Here is a 19,804-nt window from a genome sequence, read left to right as displayed (position 1 = left end):
GAAGGGAATGCCTAAGAAAACAGTGCCTCTCAAGGGATCCCAGGGTGAATATGAACTCAAGGGTGACTATGACCCATCTCTCCTTAGAGTCAGCTCCCTTTATCAAAGAACATAGGAAAGCCTGTGCCCAGAGCTGGAGGGTTGCAAAGCTAATCCACTTCAGACACAACCCAAGTGGCCGTTCCTAAGACCCTTGTCTCAGACAGGTCCCTCGCAATACATACGTGCAATTTGTTGAGCAATACGGCATCTGTTGTGCTGTTGGCCCCTGGCTTGGCAGCTTTCCAGAACTGCTTCTGGGCAGAGTAGCGATTCATAGGACATAGCTTAAAGAGGCAATCTAGAAGTGAAACAAATAAGAATGTTTTTGAGGAAGTATATGCATCCAACCTATGAAAAAACATTCTCTTAAGTATAAAGTTACAAGGCCCTTTTAGGAACTTCTCCTCTGACCTTTAATCTATGCCAGCACAATGTGAGGTGCCAGGTGAGGAAACTGAGGCTTTCAGAAAGTCAGTCAATTCATTAGCTGCTGTCTCATAGCCAGTTAGTGGCAGAGCTAGGACTCAGAGTCTGGGGTTCTTAAAGCTACCCCATAGTTATCTCCTTTCCTTTGTGATGGACAGACAGGAGAACAGACACCCTAGTCATATGCAACAACACAAGCATTTTTGAATGCAAATACAACTCTCTTCAATCCAACTACATTAAAAAAAAAAAAAAAAAACTACAGAAGGGGCACCTAGGTGGTTCAGTGGGTTAAGCCTCCAACTCATGAATTCAGCTCAGGTCTTGATCTCAGAGTTGTGAGTTCATGCTCTATGTTGGGCTCCACACTGGGCATGGAACCTACTTAGAAATAAACACTAGAGAAGCTTTTTTATACGGACCTCTTAGGGCAGTGGTCTCTTCAGTACCATATACAAAATGATTCTCAGGGGCAGAAATAAAATATCTGGGGCTTGGAGAGAAACAGCAAAACAGCACAAGCCCTTTCCCCTCAGTGTCAGTGCGTCACGATGTGCTTCCATGTGGGTGTGCCTGGACTCATACAACTCCATATACTGTCTTAGAGAGTAGGTAGAACTGGCCCTCACATCAGACTACTGGCTTCAAAGTATTTCTGCAAAGAAGTCCAACCAGCAAAGATAATGGTAATGCAAACTGAGCAAGTAAGACAAAGGCATAATCAACTCTTGATGCATTCCCTTTGTGAGCCACTAGACGGGGAAAATAATGATGATCCAAAAAAAGGAAATTTGATATTGCCTAGATAATAAACCTAATAAAACCATTTGAAGCATTGTCTCTAATGATGAGCCTAACCCTACAGCACCTCTGGGCCTCCCAGCAGGATAATCATAATAGGATAATCCTGATAGGATACAATACTGTTTAATCTTAATATTTTCACGAATGTTCTCTTTCCTGCTTGTTTTTATAATATATACAATATATTAGTATAGTAACAGATATTCAGAACTTTCAAATATATACATAGACATAGTTTAGGGATATACTTGTCAAATTTTTGATAGGGACATGCCACCAAAAAAGTTTAGAAATAGTTGCTCTAAAAAACTAACACAAAAAATTGACACTATTCCCTGAGAAGTTTACATTTTGACATTAATTAGGTTTTCAAGAGGTTAACTTTTATAGAGTAAAATTAGTAACTCTGGAATGAAAACCTAGGTTTGGAAAAAGTATACCCTAAAATATTTCAGAACAAACTTCTCAAGGATATTCAATCTAATAACCACACACTTATTCTTATCTGTTCACTGAAACAGATTCTCTTAAAGGACCTCAAATAGGAAAATACATAATTATAGTTTACACCAAATAATTCTCTCAAAGCAACAAAAATTCATTTGCTATTAAGTAGGTAGACACAATGGCTTTGCTCTAATCCCAATCACTGTTTCTTCTAGTTAGGATCAGTGAATTTTTACAAAGTACTGCACAATCACTTGACACTGTTCAGGAAACAAAAAATAAATAAATAAATAAAAGATCATTTAATTGTAAAACTAAAAAGTACTTCCCCCCTTTCCATAATCTTCTTCACTAAATATTTCTACCTAATCACAAGCAGTTACAAAGTAAATATAAAAGCATAGATATCCACCCTTATCAAGAACATAATCCTTAATCCATTACTCAAAGTAATCATTAGGGCATATGAAAGATGCCATCTAGATAGAAAATAAAGGACACCTCAGGTAGCCTATTAAAAGATAGAGCTGTTATCCCCAACTCTTATGAAAGCCACAGGTCACTGTCATTTACTGTATTAGTGGCAACTTAATGACATCATTAAGACACTATCCCCACCAGTTTCACCTATGTGAACCCCCCCCCCCCCACTATTTACCCCATGAACAAGAACACACAACCATGAGACTATTGGTCAGCTTTAAAGATCCCAGCTTTGGTGGTGGATAGAGGTGGGCTCGACAAGGGTGACATCCTTGATAATCACGTGACTGAAAGGACATTCAAAACATGAATTCCATCAGTATTAATATTTGACACAGAACTCACTTTATGGGCCAAATAGGGTGAACAATTTCAAACTTCATCAATAATAAGAGTAAAATGGTCTGCATTTTTTCCTCTAACACACTTCATATGATAATAGCTAAATGGTATGAATTGCAAACAAAAGAATTTAAGTTGGTTCTAGGAACAATCAGGCTGGAATCATAATGCCAAGGGATTAACATGCAATGGAAAGTACCATTCGACAAGTGTTCATGGGACAGCCAAGTCCAACGCCCCACTTAAATAAATGGGCCACAACATAGGCTCAAAACTTCAGGTGACTTCACCTTCATCTAGGATGAGACTGTCAGTTTAAGTACTAACAATCCAACCAGAGCCTTGCCGCAACGTCCACACTGACTACTTTCCTTGGACAAAACAAGGCGCTGCATTGGGCGAAGCATATTTACAACCAACCACTATGTAAATACAAGAGATGCTAACAAACTAGTAACAGAACCAAATTAGCCTTGCTGATTTTGTCCTGTCTTCCCAGTTGCTTAGCAACTGATTCAAAGAGAAAATTAAATTAAGCAATTCAAATGTGATGTTAAACTAACCTTCCAAAATTCTGCAAGTCAGCGGCTCCACATTGCCCTTTGCTATGTGGATGGCACAGCAGGGCAAAATTAGAGTTCCGTTGGATTCTAATACTGTGCTAAGTATAGGAATACACAAATACAGGAAATCCAGTAGAAGAATATATATAATACATATTTGAGAGAAAGGAGTACGTGTGTGTGTATGTGTGTGTACACGTGTGTGTGTATATATACATGTGTGTATGCACACACACACACACGTGCACGCACGTGCACATACACAGTGGTCTGATCTCACCCCAAAGAAATGCCACAAAGAATACCTTATGTGACAAGTGTTATTTTAGGCCTTTGAAGAATAAACTAAAGTAAGCTTTCAAAAAATTACTCCTGAATATTCCTAAGCTTTCACAGATGCCATATTGGGCTAACACAGAAGTTGTTAGCTGAATAGAGGGTTGGGTTAGGTGCTGAAGGGCTGCGTGGGCTGGAACCCAAATTCAACAGGCCATGGGGGATCTTCTGTGGTTTAAACGGCATCCCAGAGCTTGGCTGGAAGGAGAAGGGTCAAATGCTTGAAGATGCATTAACTATGAAATGAGCACTTGTGGTGCACAATTAAAAGAGGAAGTCAAGGGGGCACTTGGGTGGCTCAGGTGTTTAAGCATCAGGATCTTGATCGTGGCCATGACCTCAGGTCATGAGTTCAAGCCCCACATTGGGAAACATAAACAAAACAGAAAGAAGGAGAGGTCAAGAGGAGCCACAGGTGTTCATGGAGTCCTCTGTGACCGGGTCCCTGGGGGTGAAAGCAAAGAAGCCCTCTGTGGGTGGGGGGGGGGGGGGGGTAGTACATCTTAGGGACTAAGCCAGATAATAAAGGCTGCCAGAAGAACAGCCAAAACCCCACTCCCTCCATACCATCTTCCACCCACATCCGTAGAATTTTGAACTCTAGAACAATAGGCTCCTGAGTGCAGACATTTTGTCTGTTTGGTATGCACTCGTAAACCAGGGCCTAGGAGTCCAGAAGGAGCACAGCGATAGTTGCTAAATTAGTGACTACACTGTGCTGTCATCTCTATAGCTCCCCAAGTGATGACAGGTATGTCCTCTCAAGACACCTCCAAGTCTAGGCCCCTGGGAATCTCTTCACTGACTCAGTTACCATTTACTAACATGCCTACTGTGGGCTGGGTGCAGTACAGGGTGCTGAAAATGCAACGCTGAACCCAGCTCACACGTTTCTTAATGACAGCAAAAAACTCAAGACACAAGTTGAATGGCATTAAGTCAAAAGTACTGTGGAGGAATGAATTCTATACTGCCACAGTGTGGCCACTGCGGAGATGTAGCATTTACACAGGTTCATCAGGAGGGGCCCCCCTAGGACAGTGGCATTTGACAGATGGCTGAAGTGTGTGAGGGAGCCACCTTGATAAACATAAGGAGGCAAAGCTTTCCAGCCAAAAGGACTAGCAAGTCCAAAGGCCCTTAAGTGAAAGAAATTTTGAAAAGGTTAAAAAAAAAAAAAGAGAGAGAAGGAAAGGAAAGGAAAGGAAAGGAAAGGAAAGGAAAGGAAAGAAAAGAAACGAAACGAAACAAAACAATGGCCCGGAAGGTAATGGGCAACACGGTGAGTTACGAGATGTGGCCAGAGAAGCAGGCAGACGCTGCTTCACCCAGGTGGTGTAGACCCTGGTGAGGCAGGGAATTCTTATTTTAAAAGCAGTGAGAAGCTACCAAAGGGCTTTAAACAAAGAACCTCGGAAGGGAGCCTTGTTTTTTGGTGTTGGTGCCTACTAAGAAAGGGAAGGCTAAGGGAGGGGTGAATTTGGGGAGAAAGGTAGAAATCAGTAATTTTAATTATGCTTCGTTTGAGATGCCTATGAAACATCCAAGCCGAAATGTTGAGTAAGCCATCCATCAACTAGCAGGTTGGAAATACAGTAGTTATTTAAGGAGTGAGGGTGCGGGGTGGGTTGGGGGCGCGGCGAAGAAGGATGGGGATGCTGAAGAGGAGAAACGTCAAGGAAGTCAGCATTACAAATAGAATTTAGCTACCCACCTGTGACTAGGGAGGGCAGAAAAAAGACCACTCCTCCCCCTTTCCTTCCTCCCAAAAGAAAACAGAAAAACCCAAATCCATCCTCTATGAAACTCAGTTCGATCTTCCCAAGTCACAAGAAATAAAGATGGAAAGAAGATGAAGGAGTGGAACTTGACAGGTAGGGAGAAGTGAAGCCTGAGTGTCTGCAGAGGGGTACCAGGGAGAAGGAAGCCAATTTTCCCAGTGGAACCCTGGAAGAGCTCAGGAACCCAGGATGACACTGTGCGGGGCACATCACTGCCCAACCCGGACCAAGGACAAAGGGCTCCAGAGGCTGAGCATGAGAAGCAGGAATGACGGGGGATTCCATCCCCCTGCCACATGGAAACATACTGAAGCTTCCAGAGGCAGAGAAGACTCAGCACATGCTATGAAAGAGTTATGTAAACAAAGAAAAATGAGATTATTGCTATCTCCACAGGAAAGCTGCACATTAAAATCCAGTATGTTGGTAGCTCAACAGTGAACAATATTTACGTAGTCATAAAAATCCAAGCCTGAATATTATTTGTCTGGCCAAAAAGAAGTGGTACAACTCTAATGGGAGGACAGAAGAGGAGCCCAGAGTGTCAGAAAGGCAGCCTCATCTATAATAACAGGAAGTCAGCAGAAGATATTTATAATAGGTTCATCTACAGACATCAAGAGATACACATCATCTAGAAATACAGGGGTAAATGCCAGTAGAAAATGTTAAAATATTCTAAATTGTTGCCTCTGGAAAGTGGGAGGCAGGAGGCGTCAGACATAGGACTGTTATTTTTATTCTGCATTTTATCAATATTTGAACTTCTTTGAGGCAAAATCCACATAACATAAAAATAAACCATTTTAAAGTGAATGGTGCAGTAGCATTTAGTACAAGGTTGGACAACCACTACCTCTACCTAGTTCCAAAACACTTTCATCACCCACAAAAGAAAGCCCCATATCTATGATGTTCATTTCCAACCCCCTATATTTCACTTTTTAAAGAATGTGTACCTATCAGTGAAAATGTTTAACTTTTTTGAACAACCTTTTTGTAGTCAAAGGCATCTCAGTTCCTACTGATTTACCACTCTGCAAATAAGTGACAAAAGGCAGCAAGCTGGATGTCACAGATCAGCAGGGATACAGAACCCTTCTGCAATGGTGATGGGTACACAGACTAGCATGGCTACTAGGGTTGAGTCAAGTTCTGCAGATACACACAGCCTGTAACATGTAATCCAGCAATTCTGCTACTGGGCAGACACCCAAAGACATGTCTCACTGGCCCCGGGTCTCCCACTTCCACTTGAAGGAGAAGGTTCTAGGGAAGAGAGCCTGAGAAGGCACACCTGCTCTTAACTGTACTGGCTTGGGAGTAACACAAAACCTGTATCATCAGTCATCAGTGATCACCCATCATCTGACCTCACTGTGCTACAAGGAGCTAAAAAGTGTACTTCAGCAGAGTGCCCAGGAAGAAGGCAGCATTTGCTGGGTATGTAGCCAAATCCTATGGTTCTCTGTCCTTCAGAATGCCAACAATCCATTTCACCCTCTTACCACCATCCACCAGCTGGTGTTGTAGCAGTGAACAAGACAAAAATAGTCCCTTCTCTCATAGAATTTGAGCTCTTCAAACCTATTTCAATGACCAAAAAACACAAATAATCAACAATCTATCATTTTTTAAACAAAATTCTTTATTCATCCATCATATATAAATGCAACCTTACATGGGAGGAATCAAGGGGAGAGTTATTTAAGTTACAAGTATGAAAAATTTAAGTGTTGATCATTCATACATTGCCTTCTTTTGAAAAGAAGAGAAAGAGGAATAAAAATTTCAAAAGAAAAGACAACATGATTAACCAAGAAAAGGCAGAGGATTAATCCCCCAGTAAGGGAGTTAAGATTTAAAAAGAGGTGTTGAAAGGGGACTACAAAACAGTCCAGTATTTTAACTATTCTCCCAATTCAACTTTACTGCACTGAAAGTTTCACAAGGGCAGGACGAACCTGCCTTATTCATCATTCTGTCCCCACTGCATTCAGTAAAATATTGGGCTAAGGAACAAATGGATACTCAAGGCGGAAGAATACTCTAAAATGGCAGTTCACAAAAGTGAAACCTACTCTTAATTCCAACAGAAGCCTTCCATGAACAAGCAATTAATTGCAGCTCATTAAAAGAGGAAACCAGCACAACACATTGTTGGGTCTGTTGCTTGCTAATCACATTTCCCAAGTCATGACAGGAGCCCTTTGAAATTAAGTGACATTTTCCAATTGGAACTGCCAAATAAACCTTCCATTACCTGTCTGTAAAAAAATATACACATTGTTATTAAGAGACCGAAGAAAACGAGATAATATTTTTCCCATTTAGGCAACCAGGTCCTTTTTCTGAGTAGAAAACTCAGGACAGACACCATTTGAGAGTACAAACTTACAAGTAGTAGATAAGCCCTAGAGATCTAATGCACAAGCCTGTGAATGTAGACAACAGTAGTATACATCATAATCATCAAATCTGCTAAGAGACAGAACTTAATTATTCTAAACAATAAAAAGGATAATTACATAATGTGATAGAGATTCTAATTATTGCTACAATGCAATCATATTACAACATGCAAATGTATCAAATTATCAAGTTGTATACTTTAAGTTTATACAATGTCAAATATATTTCAATTTAAAAAAATTCAATACCAAAAAAAACCACAAAAAAACAAAAAAACTCAAGCTGACTACAAGCAAGGCTGTTATTCTCTACCTTTATCATCTTTCCTGGTTGTAGTGCCATCATTCACAAACACAGTAATAAAGTGGAAATGCAGGTAAAAATTCCTTTTTGATCTACTTTAGCTCAACCAAGTAAATTTTTATTTACTTACTTGCACGCACTATTGAAAATGGATCAGCTTTAACCCAAAGATAGAAAGTAAAAAAAAAACTACTAAGTTAAAAAAGCAAGACCTCTTCCTACTCTACAAGACATAAGTGCACACAAGTTCCTCCAGCTGCAGCCTCCGCACAGGCATCTGCGAACCATTGGAATGTCAGATGTCCTGACCTCTGCCCCCAGACAGACAGAGGCAGAGACCTGGAGCCAGTTAAAGATCACTTTGACAGCAGGGTCAGATGTCCAGGGGCAATATGCAGAGTGTTATCAGTGACAAGTGATAGGTCACTGCAACAGAGGCAGCCCCCTCCCTGCCAGCAGTGTTCCCAAGCAAGAACCTTGCTGTGCCTCTATAGCTCCCTTAGTGCCTGAGCCTGGTTGCCTCCCTGTTGATTTTGTGAGCTACCCAATATTCTTCCAGCAGTTGGCTTCCTTGGCTTATCTTAGTTTCTGTTGTTTACAATCAAGAGTCCTAGCTAAAAAACCACTGCACTCTGCTGGCAATGGAAATAAAGGCTTTTACCATCACCAAAGAGAATGCCAAAAAGTAAAAGAGCAAATCTGGGAAGTTGGGTGTTCCCACCCTGGTCCCACCCCTCACTAGTGGAGCAGTGTTGCCCAGGTTTCTACAGTTCTCTTCCTATAGCAAACAAGTCGTCCCTAAGGGACCACAGAGCCTTGAGACCGGATGGAGTAGGTGGAAGTGTGTATTTCAGGTCAGGTCAGTCACAGAAAATCCAGACATGGACGTCTGTGTACACTGCTCTGCAATCTAGCTGACTGGGTTTAAACCTTAGCTTTATCATGTTAGCTGTATGATCTTGGAGAAAATCATCTCATCTCTGCAGGTTTTTGTCTCTTGCCTATAAAAGGGCAATAACCACAACAGCGAACTACAAACTAACTTAGAAGATTAAATGAACTACTTCGTTTAAAACAGTACAGATCCTGACATAGAAAAAACACTCAATAAATATTCACCCCCCGTGATAGAATGGATAAACAAACTGCATATTCATTCTACACAGCAACGCTGGGAGGATACACTGTAACAGATAACCAGCTATTGTCATACACGACAACATGGATGGATTTCACAAATTATTCTGAGTGAAGGAAGTCAAAAGCAAAAATAAATCAATTTATACTTAATAAACCCATTTATATGAACTCAAGAATAAGCGAAACTATAGAGTCTGAATACTGGTTATCTTTGTTGGGGGGTGGTATTTCCTGAGAAGGCGTACCTTCTGAGGTGCTGGAAGTGGTCTCTACCTCAATGTGGGTGGGGGTCATGAGAGAGAGACTGTGTGTGTGTGTGTGTGTGTGTGTGTGTGTGTGTGTAAAACTTCAATGAGATCTGCATTTAAGGTACACGTGGATGTGTGTGTGTTTAAAACTTCAATAAGATCTGCATTTCAGGTACGTGTGTGTGTGTGTGTGTGTGTGTGTAAAACTTCAATGAGATCTTCATTTCAGGTACGTGTGTGTGTTCATGTGTGTGTAATACCGCAATAAAAGATAAAAATGAAATAGCTGTTCTCCTAAAAAGGAGGATTAAACACATTTTCCCTTTATGTGAAAGGTTAACAATAGTTTCTGATTTCCACGGCTGGGAAAACATGCTTTGTTTTGTCAGGGTTTTGGGTTGGGCATTTGCTGGTTTATAATGGAGAGGAGGAAAGGCGCAACAGAGATTACATCACTGACTCCCCAAATGGCCTTGGTTATTTGCGTTACTTGCAGGATACCCTGGGCAATGAGCATTCCCTGGCCCAAAGCCTAATACCCAGAGGGACTGGGACCGAGGGAGGCTTTTCTCCGCTGACTCCCTGTATTATCCAAATATAATACCATTAATAGGCAGCGGTTTAAAAATGCAATCTGCAACAAAATGCTAGAATGTCTATTTGCTTCAAAATAATCAGGGACAGGGGAGTAAAGGATAGAGATGAAACAAGATTGGCCCTGAGTTGGTTAACTGTTAAAGTTTGGGTTTCAGTACATGAAGGTTCATTATACCACTATTCTCTCAGCTAATATAAGCTTAAAATTTTATATAATAAAATCATCTGTGAAATTTCAAGTATGAAATTTTTATAAAAACCACACAAGTATTCACCAGGTCCAAAACAAGGTTGTTTTTAAGTTAAAAGGAAGGAAGGAGGGAAAGAAGGAAACCCCATTTATTTATATATATATACATATGTATATATATATATATATACATATATATATATATACATATGTATATATATATATATGTATATATATATATATATAACATATAAACAAACCAAACTGGTCCAATTTGCCAATCTACCTGAAAACCAATATACTCTGTAAAGGAAGAAATAGATGGAGGGACTGGTCAGATAAGAAAGACAGTGGCGCCTGAGTGGCTCAGTCAGTGGAGCATCCAACTCTTGGTTTCAGCTCAGGTCATGATCTCAGGGTCGTGAGCTCAAGCTCCTGTGTGAGAGGTCCACGCTGAGCATGGAGTCTGCTTGACATTCCCTCCTTCTGCCCCTCCCCCTCTGTAATGCACTCTTGTGCTCTCTAAAATAAATAAATAAATCTTTAAAAAAAAGAAAAAAAGGAAATACAATAGACTGAAGTGCACCCAAAAATTACAGGATGCCCAGCTCTAAGTTAGATCTGTGAAGGGGTGCCTTTGGCTCAGGTCATGATCCCAGGGTCCTGGGATTGAGCCCAGCATCAGGCTCCTTGCTCAGCAGGTAATCTGCTTCTCCCTGTGCCCCTGCTGCTCCCCCTGATTGTGCGCGCGCGCGCGCACACACACACACACACACACACTCACTCTCTCTCTCTCTGTCAAATAAATAAGAAAATAAATCTTAAAAAAAAAAAAAAAAGATCTGTGAATACCATATAATTCCATGGACTTTGGAAAGCTTCGCTCTAATAGAACTCTATATCCTTGGCACCTCTCAGAGTTAAACAGCTCTGGCTATTTAAACAGCTACAGCACTTGTGAACCTCTGAGAATATGTCAAATCTTCTACAAAAGGGCATTCAGAAGGTCTGGAACATCTAGTCTAAAAGGAGTTACATAAGCTATTGGACTGGTCATCCTGGGATCCTCCTGGAAAAATACTTTTACCATTAGAAATTCCCATTACACAAAGGAAACATATGCTGTCTCAAAGTAATTGGATTTCTCCTTCATTCAACAAACATTTCTTAAGCGCCTGTGTACTAGAGATATAGAGTCAGTAAAATCTGGTCTTGAATGTCCTCAGGGAGAGAGGGGAGCCAACCGATAACTCTAGAGTATATGGAGCAGAAGGTCACCTAATCCAATGTGGAGAGAGATGGGAGAGTCAGTGAGAGAAGGTCCCTCAACAGAGCTTTGCCGGATCTACCACTGCAGTCAATGGGCAGGGCAGGTAGAGGGACCGACAATACAGAAAGAATGAGAAATCTGTTGCATTATGTGTAGCATATTAGCCCAGAATTAACTTACTCTGTGATGTGGGCCAGACCTCCTGATATGGCCCATAGTTCACAATGAGAAAGGCTGATACCATCAGCCTGCTCCTACCAACCCCTACACTCCCCTACCTAGAAACCTCAACACTGTGCCTTCTTCACTGGTTCTCCACCTGGTGTTCAAGAAAGCACAAACCTGTCATTGCTGGTTTGCATCCATCTCTCTACACAGAGATAAGAGGGCGAGTAAACACCAACAAGCAAGAGAAGACATTACCTCATTTGTCTCATTCTGGTCTTTTCCTTACTGGTTTCCACTGAAGACCCAGAAACCCAATGCAGAGCCCCTCAGTATTTCTTCCCAATGTGACGATTTCCCAGTCAGCCCCCACCATTTGTGAGCAGGGCCTCTCCTCCACATGTTTTTGACTTTTTACTTATTATTCATACCATTAGTGAATAGAGTCCTTCCCAAGTGGCCCTTTCACTGACTCTAATCCATCAAAAAGGAATTACCCAAACGAATCAAGAGTCAAAGATGTCATTTACTTCCCTAAATGAAGAGAAAAGTCACTTTCTAAATTTCATGACCTAGGTTTCCTTTACTTACACTTTATTTTTACCTTTGCAAACACAGACTACCAACAAGCAGCTTCTTGAAGTCAAAATATTTGCCATGAATGAGGATAACTAAACTTTTTCTCTCCCCAAAACACCTACCTGAAAGATATACATTGCCACCCAGAAAGGTGCCTTGCTATAATAGAGGTTCTCCAAGAAGCACCTCTGAAATGAAAACCCCCCAAACAAGGTGTTTATACCAGGGTTTCTCAACACCATTATTGACAGTTGTGGCTGTCACCTGTAATTATTTGTTGTGGGGGGCTGTCCCATGCACTGTAGGATTCTTAGCAGCACCCCTGGCCTGTACTCTTCAGTTGTCAGAACTGACCCATCCCCCAGTTTCTTATGATCCAAAAATGTCTCCAGATGTTGCCAAATATCCTCTGGCTGGGGCAAAATTACCCCTCACTGAGAACCACAGGATTAAACTGCCCTTCCTATCCTTCTTGAGAATCAGTGCCCTCAAGTTACCAAAAGTAACAAGAAGGACTGATAAAGACAGCAGAGAGAAGCAAAAAGCATTCTAGACCCTTACAAATTTTGTCTCAGAAACAGCTATTTTGTTTGCTATACTTGAAATTCTACTTGACAGCTGGAATTCTCTCTCTGTAAGTGACTGTCCTGCCTAAGACCCTGCAGGGTTATGATTCTCCGGGCCGGCTAGTCCTCAGAGTCATGTGGGGGGCTTTCAAAATAATACACGGCTCTGGCCCCTCCCTAACAGATTGAATTCACTGGTCTGAAGGTCGGATCTGAGCAAGGTTTTCCACCCAAACTCCCCAGGAGATTTCCACTGAGAAGAGCTCCTTCAGGACTTCACATGGTAGCGGTGTGCTCAGACAGCGGTAGGGCATCATCGCCAGGGGATTTTACTAACATACTGATGTCTGGAGGGAGAGTGGGACCTAGGAATCCTCATTTTTACCAAGTTCTCCAGGTGCTTCTGATGTGAATGGCCCCCAATCACACTCTTAAAAACAGTGGCCTGTAGAATAAATGAATTCTAAAAACAGCACTTCTCGAATTTTAATATGCAGACAAATCATCTAAGGATCTTGTTAAAATGCAGGCACTAATTTGGCAGCTCTGAGGAGGGATGTGGAATTCTGCATTTCTAACAAACTCCCAGGTAATGAGAAGTGCTGATCTGGGGACCACTCTGCCTAGCAGGGTTCTAACAGACTCCAGAGACGGCCAGCAACTTGGATCCCCAAGTCCTATAGGTACATATATCAAAGAGCTTAGCAAAGAAAGGTTCAAAGGTTCAGGCGTGGTAGAAAGAATGGTAGCCAGGAATGTGTGGCCCTTCATGCGGTCCATCTCCAGCTCCACTTCTGCATAGCACTCCACCAACGTCCCACTTCGGCCATTCCAAACTACTGACAATTCTCACAAACATGTGCCATATGTCACTCTTCCGTATCTCTACCAAGTTGCTCCCTCTGCCAGAAATCATCTTCCCATGCCAGCATCTCAATCAACAAAACCGTCATTTTCTGCCCTGGCCACTCTTCATCCATTGTGCTTTAAGTTCACCTCAAAGTTCAGCTCCCCAGGGAAGATGTGCGTGTCCTCCACCCTACCCTCCCTACCACACAGGATCATCGTTCCTGCCCCCAGGATCCCAAACAGTACCTTCACTCTAGGACTGCCTCATGGCTTGTCTGTGTAATCAGTGTCTGGACTCATGATTTAATCCCAAAACATCTAACACCGTTTTAAAATGTATTCAGTAGAAAAGGTTCTTTTATCTCCCCGGATTAAAAAAAAAAAAACATTGGGTAAGATGCTAACAACAGCAAGACATTAACTATCCTAGATCGCAAATACTGCCAATTCAGAAATTATGAGTATCTAGACCCATTTAACGATCAAAGTTCCCAATATTATTTGGAGCTAAGATTCCACTCTTCCCAATCCCCATCTTATGCCTCCATCCTCCCCACCCTACTCCCATCTTGCCTACTTTACTTTGGATCCCATCTGGGTAGTGGCAGGAGATGTGGGAAGAAGGGCAGCCAAGTACTTGGCTGGAGGTATCAAGTTGGCTTCATACACCAGACTTAGATGACAGATGCTACAGTTGACTTTTCCAGTCATTGGACAATTTTTCTTAGATTTTTATTTATAAATAATTGCAAATTTACAGAAAAGTTGAAAGAGTAGTAATACATAAACTATTCTCTACCCAAAGTCACCTTTTGTTAACATTTTGCCCATTTACTTTATCATTCCTATTCTATGTACACATAGAGAATATTTCATAGGTATGATATATATGAGTCACATATGAAATAATTTCCTGAACCATCTGAGAGTAAGTTGCATTACATTATGCCCTTCGCACTTCTTCCAATGTCCATTTTCTAAGAACAACGATATCCTCTAACATGACCTCAGCACATTATCAGATTCGGTACATTTAACATTGATCTTTTACTTCTATCTAACCTGCAGTCCACATCTCTACCTTGTCATCTGATCCAACAATGGCCTTTCTAGCACTTTCCCCACTCCAGTTCAAGATCCAGTGAGGACCAGGGACTACATTTACTTGTAACGTTACTGCAGTTGATCCTCACCTATTATGACCGTGACATTTAACAACACAATCCCCTATTTTTTTAAACCGAGCAGTTCTCATTTGGGGTTTCAGGTTTCCTCACAGTTCAATTGCAGCTGGAACACTACATAAAGGATACCACACCCTTCTCAGGGCATCACTTCTGTAAGGACATGGTGTCCCTCTGCCTGGAGATCAGCCTGCCCCTGTTGGAGATCCATCCTCTGCATTCCCTCTTCGGGGGAACCTGATCTATTCTGGCAGTCATAGGCCCTCTCGGTCACTGAAGATCCAGCACTGTGCCCCCAGGTTCTTCTCCACAGAGGCCTGCTTTCCAGCTAAGACAATCTGCATACAAACTCTCTCACACATGGCCCATCCACACCCAATGAAAAAATCATGAATTCTTTGCTTGGGCACACTGACACCCATGTCGCAGAAATACTTTTTTACTTATTATTAACACACCTGGACAGCCCTTTCATCCCCTAGATAGTCCCCAGTTGGAATCAGACACCCCCATCTCTTCCCAAGCAGAGGAGACACATACTTAGTTTTCCGAATAATCCAGTTGTAACACTTTAGAGATAATGCCTTCATAAATGCTCAGAATCCATCCTCATGAAGGCATTGCCCTTTGTGCCTTGGCGCTTCAGCAGAGACTTCCAACTTCCGCCCTACCTGATCTCCTACCTCCCACCTCCACAATTCTGCAAAGGCCTGAAAATACAGGCTCTGGGTCTTATTCATCACCGTGTTCCAAAGGGCCTAGCCAGTACATAAGCCTTCAACCTCTGTTGAATGAATTACAGTGCTCCCCCCACTAGAATATATCCACAAATACAATCGAAAACTGTCATCTAAAAGAAGAGGTCTCCCTCCTGAAACAAACTGAGGGTTGGCAGGGATAGGGTGGCTGGGTTATGGACATGGGGGAGGATATGTGCTATGGTGAGTGCTGAGAAATGTGTAAGCCTGATGATTCACAGACCTGTGTAACCCTGGGGCAAACAATACATTATGTGTCAAATAAATACGTAAATAAATAAATAAAATAAAAATAATAAATAAATAGATCGTGCCTTATTTCCTTCCCTTTTACCCCTTTTTCCACTTGTAGTTTTAGTCAAAAACTGGTATTTTATGTGTGTTTCACTTTCATGTTTTGTTAGCAGTAAGCTTCAAATTTTTCTACTCATTTTTTAAATTGAGATTTCATTCATATCCAACAAAATTCACACTTTTAAACTATACAATTCAGTAGATTTTTTGGAAATTCAGAGTTGGTTTAACTATGACCACTGTCTAATTCCAGAACATGTGCATCACCCCAAAAAGAAACCTCAGGCCCATTAGCAGTCCTTCCCCATTCTCCAGACCCTCAACAACTAGCAACTCCTACTTTGCTTTCTGCTTTTATGGATTCTGGACATTTCACATAAGTGGAATCACAGAATACATGGTCTGTTGCGACTGGCTTCTTTCATTTAGCATAGTGTTTGTAAGGTTCATCCACGTAATGGCATTCCTTTTTATGGCTGAATAATGTCCCACTGTATGGAGAGACTACATTTCATTTCTCCGTGTATCAGTTGATGGACATTTGAGTTGTTTCCATTCTTTATCTATTAGGAATAACACTGCTATGAACACTTGTGTACAAGTTTCTATGCAGACATGTTTTCAATTCTCTTGTGTATATACTAAAAGTGGAATTGCTGGTCATGTCATAACTATGTTTAACCTTCTGAGAAACTACCAAACTGTTTTGCAAAGTGATTACATAATTTCATGATCCCAGCAGAATGAAAGTTCCAATTTCTCCAATTCTCACCAATACTTATTACTTCCACCTTCGACTCTAGTCATCCTAGTGGTGTACCTTTGTATTTCCCTAATGACTAATGATATAGAATATCCTTTCATGTGCTTATTGGGCAACTATACATTTCCTTTGGAGAAGGGCCTATTTAAAGCCTTTGCCCATTTTTAAAATGGAATATTTATTTTTTAATTGTAAGTTGTAAGTGTTCTTTATATACCCTAGATATTACTCCCTTACTAGAAAAAATGATTTGCAAATATTTTCTTCCTTTCTATGAGTTGTCTCCTCACTTTTTTGATACTACCCTTTGAAACACAAATGTTTTCATGTTTCATTAAGTCCAGTTTTTTTTTTTTCTTTTACTGCATATGCTTTTGGTGTCATATCAAGAAACTATGGCCTGATCCAAGGTCATGAAGAATTATACCTATGTTTTCTTCCAGGTTATAGTTTAAGTTCTTATATTTAGATCTTTGACCCTTCACATTCACTTTTGTTTATGATGTGAAGTAGGGGTCCAACATGTGAAAATCCACTTGCCCCCACATCACCTGTTGAAATTACTATTTTCCCCACCTGTCTTGGATACATATTGCAAATGAAATGAGTATAAATTATGCATTTCCTTCTCTTTCACTTCTAACAGGTAATTAATGTCCAGCAAACTTTTCCACACTCAACTCTTAAAAAATTTACTTCAAAAAATTGTTCTGGAATTTCACAAGAAAGCCTACAAATATAATTAAAGACCATTGAAATGTAAAATTAGCATAATTTCTCTAAAAGTTAAACACAGCATAATGGAACAACATCAGCATAATGGAACAACAACAATGTACCATCTATAATACATTCTAGTATGTAAGAATATAAGACTTGGGTCCTGAAAACCCAGCTTTTCAAATATAGTTAAGAGGAAAGAATGTCTTCGAAATGGGGTCTTGTTGACATAAAAGACAGTGTGAGATGCCATTCCTTGGCAAATTTTCTTTATGATCAATGATTTTTTAAACTATGGATGTGACACCATATTTGGTCAAGTTAGCTTTGACCAAGTTCTCTTCCAGGAATAAATGCAACTTATAATGTGAATGGATTTCTGTGAAAACCACAAAATTATGATGTGGTTTCATGAGCTGTACTACCCAACAAGAAATTCAATGGAGTTCATATTTTTATTTCTCCATTCCTTTGTTATAAGGCTATGGATGCTCTGTGGAACCTACCTTTGGGGAGCACGTAAGTCTTAGAGGGGAAGCCATAGAAATTAACTTGTATGACAAAATCTTGACCTTTTTCCAAGGAATTTATCTACCACCATTAACTTCAAATTCCCAGAATACCACTCTTCACACCATAATCTCCACATTATAATTTCTAAACAGCCCACAGACTATCATTTTACATAGAAGACACATAAACATTCACATATATTTGACAAATGCCAGGAAAGCATTCTCAATTTAGAAGCTAAAAGTTAAAGCTTTTTAGACTCTTCACCACACACACACACACACACACACACAAACACATGACAGGAAGACATGCAAAGATGGCATTCTTTCTAGGCTGGGGACCTTCCAAAAGCCCATGTGCACACTCCCCAGTAAAGCCATCTACAACAAGACCTGTGGCTAATATTTCCTTAGAGTCACAAAATCATTTAAGATCTTGAAATCCTCGGGGCACCTGGGTGGCTCAGTGGGTTAAAGCCTCTGTCTTCGGCTCAGGTCATGATCCCGGGGTGCTGGGATCGAGCCCCACATTGGGATCTCTGCTCAGCAGGGAGCCTGCTTCCCCTTCTCTCTCTGCCTGCCTCTCTGCCTACTTGTGATCTCTGTCAAATATATAAATAAAATCTTAAAAAAAAAAAAAAATCTCGAAATCCTCAATTTCAATTCTAACCCATGGGAAAAATTTGAGGGAGCATGATGAGTGGGCAGAAACCAGGACCCTAATGTCCCAAAATCTGCTTCAAATGGATAAACAAACTAAGGTATGCAATGGACCATGCTCAGCGGTTTAAAAAAAAAAAAAAAGACCAGACTATTGACAGACCCAACAATGGGATTGAAACTTAACGGAAGTACACTTCATGAAAGAGGTCAAACAACAGAGAGTATACACTGTATGATTTCCTTTAAATATAAAATTATAGGAAATGAAAACTAATATATAGTGATGAAGCAGATCAGGGTTCCTGGGGGCGGGGCATGGGGGTGGGGAGGTAGTTGTAGGAAAGAAGGAATAGGGATTATGAAGGGGCAGGATAAGACTTTTGGGGGGTAGTGACTATCTTCATTATCATAACGATGGTGACGGTTTCACAGGAACACACATGTCAAAACTTACCAAAATGGTACATTTTTAAAATGTGGGATACACTGTATGTCAAGGACACCTCAATAAAGCTATTTAAAACCACCACGGAACTACATCCACAACCTTAAAACTCTATAAAATGACATGCCAACCTGATACTGTCTAGTCCAAGACGGATTCAGCACGGAGCAGATCCAACTCATGCTGATGCCAGGGAAGTAAAGTCGAGGCCCCAAGGAATCCAAGTGAAAAACCACTGCCCCTGTCTAGGTGGGTACGGATTAATTAATTTCAGCCAATTAATTTCATTAAGGAATTTTCGCTTTTAGAATTCACTACTTCTCTTATTTCCAGGGTTTTTTTTTTTTTTAAAGATTTTATTTATTTATTTGACAGACAGAGATCACAAGTAGGCAGAGAGGCAGGCAGAGAGAGGAGGAAGCAGGCTCCCCGCTAAGCAGAGAGCCCGATGCGGGGCTTGATCCCAGGACCCTGAGATTATGACCTGAGCCAAAGGCAGAGGCTTAACCCACTGAGCCACCCAGGCGCCCCTTATTTCCAGTTTTTAATGGATCAAGCACAGCATCACAAACCCAACTGGCTGCAGTAGCCACTTCAGAATTTTAAGGGAAGGCTACAGAAATGGAGGAATGTGAGCAAACTGTAGAGCACTTCCCCTGAGAAAAGGGGAAAGCTGCTACTCATTTTCTGACAAATGTTGCCATCTGGGAATGCTAATCCAATGGGGCTAGATATGAATTTTCCCAAAAAGCCAAAAATTTGTCTTTTCATGTCAAATCTGAAAATTTTAAAGGTGAAGCAAGTTACTCAATTTTTAAAACAATGTGCGGGTTAAACAAAAAAGTGTGAGCAGCAGCCTGCCTATGGGGTGCTGATTTGCAACTACAGACAAAGCTCAGAATATAGGCTCTGGGTTCAG

At 40.9% G+C, this 19,804-nt stretch overlaps 1 protein-coding gene across 3 annotated transcripts in view; it reads right to left on the bottom strand.

Moving 5' to 3' along the window:
- Positions 1-19,804, bottom strand: part of ITPR1 (inositol 1,4,5-trisphosphate receptor type 1) — a 327,538-nt gene that overhangs the window by 208,331 nt on the left and 99,403 nt on the right. For all 3 annotated transcript variants that reach the window (XM_032867448.1, XM_032867446.1, XM_032867447.1), the window contains exon 5: positions 225-340. In XM_032867448.1, coding sequence (XP_032723339.1) covers positions 225-340 — 116 coding nt within the window. The remainder of the gene's footprint in view (positions 1-224; positions 341-19,804) is intronic.

Source organism: Lontra canadensis, unplaced genomic scaffold (assembly GCF_010015895.1).
Source record: "Lontra canadensis isolate GAN:19392208 unplaced genomic scaffold, GSC_riverotter_1.0 scaffold34, whole genome shotgun sequence".
Classification (NCBI taxonomy): Eukaryota; Metazoa; Chordata; class Mammalia; order Carnivora; family Mustelidae; genus Lontra; species Lontra canadensis.
The sequence above is the reverse complement of the archived record's forward strand: the minus strand, read 5'-3'. Positions and strand labels throughout refer to the sequence as shown.